The sequence below is a fragment of the Pinus tabuliformis genome, chromosome 8 (assembly GCF_031772625.1).
Source record: "Pinus tabuliformis cultivar Carrire ecotype Pingquan chromosome 8, CPIR1, whole genome shotgun sequence".
Lineage (NCBI taxonomy): Eukaryota > Viridiplantae > Streptophyta > Pinopsida > Pinales > Pinaceae > Pinus > Pinus tabuliformis.
Window position 1 is genome coordinate 1,142,670,497 of NC_142294.1, and position 2,763 is coordinate 1,142,673,259.

Genomic DNA, 2,763 nt, shown 5'->3' on the forward strand with positions numbered 1-2,763 from the left:
TGAAGCCTAATCAACCATTACAATTCGCAGATTTTACATGGGCACCTTTTCCGGTTAGGGAATAATTGCCATATTCAAAGCACCTGCATTTATGCTGATCATTCCATTTTGTAGAGTACATCCTATATTTGCCAATTTGTCCGCTTCCTTGTTTAATTCTCTGAGTATGTGGAAAATTTGAACCGAGGAGAAGTCCTTCAGAATTCTGCTCACTCTTGAGAGCTGTTTGTTTAGCGCTGGATCCTTGAGCCCTTTCTTGCTTATTATTGACTTTATTAACAATTCTGAATCTCCAAAGATTAGGATTTCGCTTGGATTTTCTTTTCTGGCCAATTGACAAGCTTTTAAAAGGCTGAGAGCTTCAGCCTGGTTGTTGGTTTTCAGTCCAAGTCCCCAACTGAAGTCATATTTTTCCCCGTTCAGATAGAAGATCACCCCTCCTGCTCCTGACCTACCTGGATTGCCTTTTGAGGCACCATCGAAGAAGATCGTGCACTTGCCCTGGGATTTCCACCACTGCTGAAATCTGTCCACAAGATCTCGAATCTTCCATCTTTCCTTATGAAATGGCCGTGTGATTGCTGGAGGTCTGGTCTTGTAGGAGAAGGCATCTAGCCACGCCCTTTCTTCTCTTCGGAGAGAGTTATCATATTTGACTGAAGAATGGTTCAGAGTTTCTAAAAAGAGTTTCTTTGCCTGGTCTGCCACTTTTTCTGCAGGTGTTACATTTTGGTTGAAGATGATTTCATTCCGGGCTAGCCATAACTTCTAGCATACATATTTAGGGGCAGAAATCCACACCTTGTGCCATAGAGATTTGCCAGCAATATTATGAGGATAACTGGCTTTCCAAGAGGAGAACATATCTGCAATCGAACATTGTGTTGGGGGTCTCACATTCAATCTGGTCAGGAAGATAGACCAGGCCTTCTTCGCACACTCACGATCAATAAACATGTGTTCTGAGGTTTCCAATGCGTTTTTGCAAAGAGCACATCGGTGAGGACATTCTATATTCCTTCTGCACAAGTTTTCTCCAGTCAGGATTTTGTTATGAAACAGAGTCCAAAATAAGAAATTGATCTTAGGGATGTTGAAGTTGTCCTAGACTTGTTTCCACACTGATTTCGAATGAGGCGAATCCTTTTTGCTTTGCATCTGTAAATATCCTTGTCTTGCTGTGTACACCCCCGTCTTACCCCATCCCCAGGAATCTTCATCGTCTTTATGTACTGGGGAAAAATCCGAAATTGCATCTATAATGGCATTTAACTGGGGATTTAGATGCGCTGGTACTTTAGGAAAATTCCAGTGTTGCCAATTTCCTTTACTATCCCAACCTGAAATATCCTTAATTTTCTGAATTCCTTTTGTCTGTAACCAAACTCTTAGCTCTGAGATTTCATCGTTTTCTGTTAGAGGGGGATGACCCATGACTCTATCTCTCCATAGCAGTGTATTTTTTCCATTCTCGGGGATTCTATACATGTGAGATCTGAAAAATTTGATGCCTTTGCTGCACAGCTTCCAAGCCTGCGTTCCTTTTGGGACTTTCTCTGGGATGAAAGATTTAATTGACTGGTTTTTGAGGTATTTAAGCTTTAATATCTAACTAACTGGCTGATTAGGCTCAGCAAAAAGCTGCCACAGTAATTTGCAGCCCAAAGCTATGTTTTCTTGCAGGGGATCTCGGATTTGAAGGCCGCCTTCCTCTAATGGTCGTTTTGTTGTTTCCCAGTTTATTAAGTGAAATCTATTTCTATTTCCACGTCCTCCATTCCACAGAAAATTGTGCATGAGACTAGAGATTTGATCTGAGATTTGTTTTGGAGCCATCATTAAGGAAGCCTAGAATGTTGGCAGTGCTGAAAGGACTGATCTGATGAGCGTGAGTTTTCCTCCTGTGGTGAGCAAAAAACCACCCCACGCAACAATCTTTTTTTTGAATTTCGAGATCACCTCATCCCACAAATGGTTTCTGTTGGATCCCATCGTTATTGGAAGGCCCGGATATTTTATTTTATCCCAATCTGCATGTCCATTAAATCCTAGATCACTGGCTATTCTATCAATTGCGTGCTGCTCTATGTTCCATCCATAAACAACGCTTTTCCTTTCACTGATTAACGCTCCAGAGATGCTGCAAAATTTTTGAAGAATGGTTCTAAAGGAGTTAGCTATTCTTGGAGAAGCGCCCCCGAGCAAAAGTGAGTCATCAGCGAAAAGCACATGATTCACTAGGGCAATTCCTTTCACAATTCTAATCCTAGGAATGTTTCCATTTTGTTTTTCCAAGGTCAGCTTTCTGCTCAGGGAGTCTGCCATCAGAATGTATAAAAATGGTGAAAGAGGACATCCCTACCTTAATCCCCTGGTGGCTAAAAAGAAGTCTGCTGGTCTCCCGTTTACCATTGGGGCTATCCAGATCTTCTCTAGAAAAGCTTTGATTAGGTTTATGAAGTCCTGATTAAATCCAAAGGATGAGAGAACCCTGTACAAGAAAGAGCGATTAACTCTATCAAAAGCATTACACATATCCAATTTTATAAGCATACCTTGTTCTTTGTGTGAATGGAGCGAATGCAGGGCTTCTTGAACTTGGATGATGTTGTCCAGGATATGTCTTCCTTTCACAAATCCCCCTTAGGTTGGAGAAATGAGCTTTTGCAGGAGAGGCTTGATTCTGTTTGCCAGAAGTTTGGCCACTATCTTGTAGGACGAATTGCAGAGTGAGATCGACCTGTATCTGTCAAATGAACCTGG

The 2,763-nt window shown here is 41.7% G+C and overlaps 1 protein-coding gene across 1 annotated transcript; it reads right to left on the bottom strand.

Moving 5' to 3' along the window:
• Positions 1–1,848: 1,848 nt before the first annotated feature.
• On the bottom strand, positions 1,849–2,325 carry LOC149239380 (uncharacterized). Its single transcript, XM_089369846.1, has one exon. The coding sequence runs from the start codon at positions 2,323–2,325 to the stop codon at positions 1,849–1,851; it is 477 nt and encodes a 158-aa protein (XP_089225972.1).
• Between the last annotated feature and the right edge of the window lie 438 nt (positions 2,326–2,763).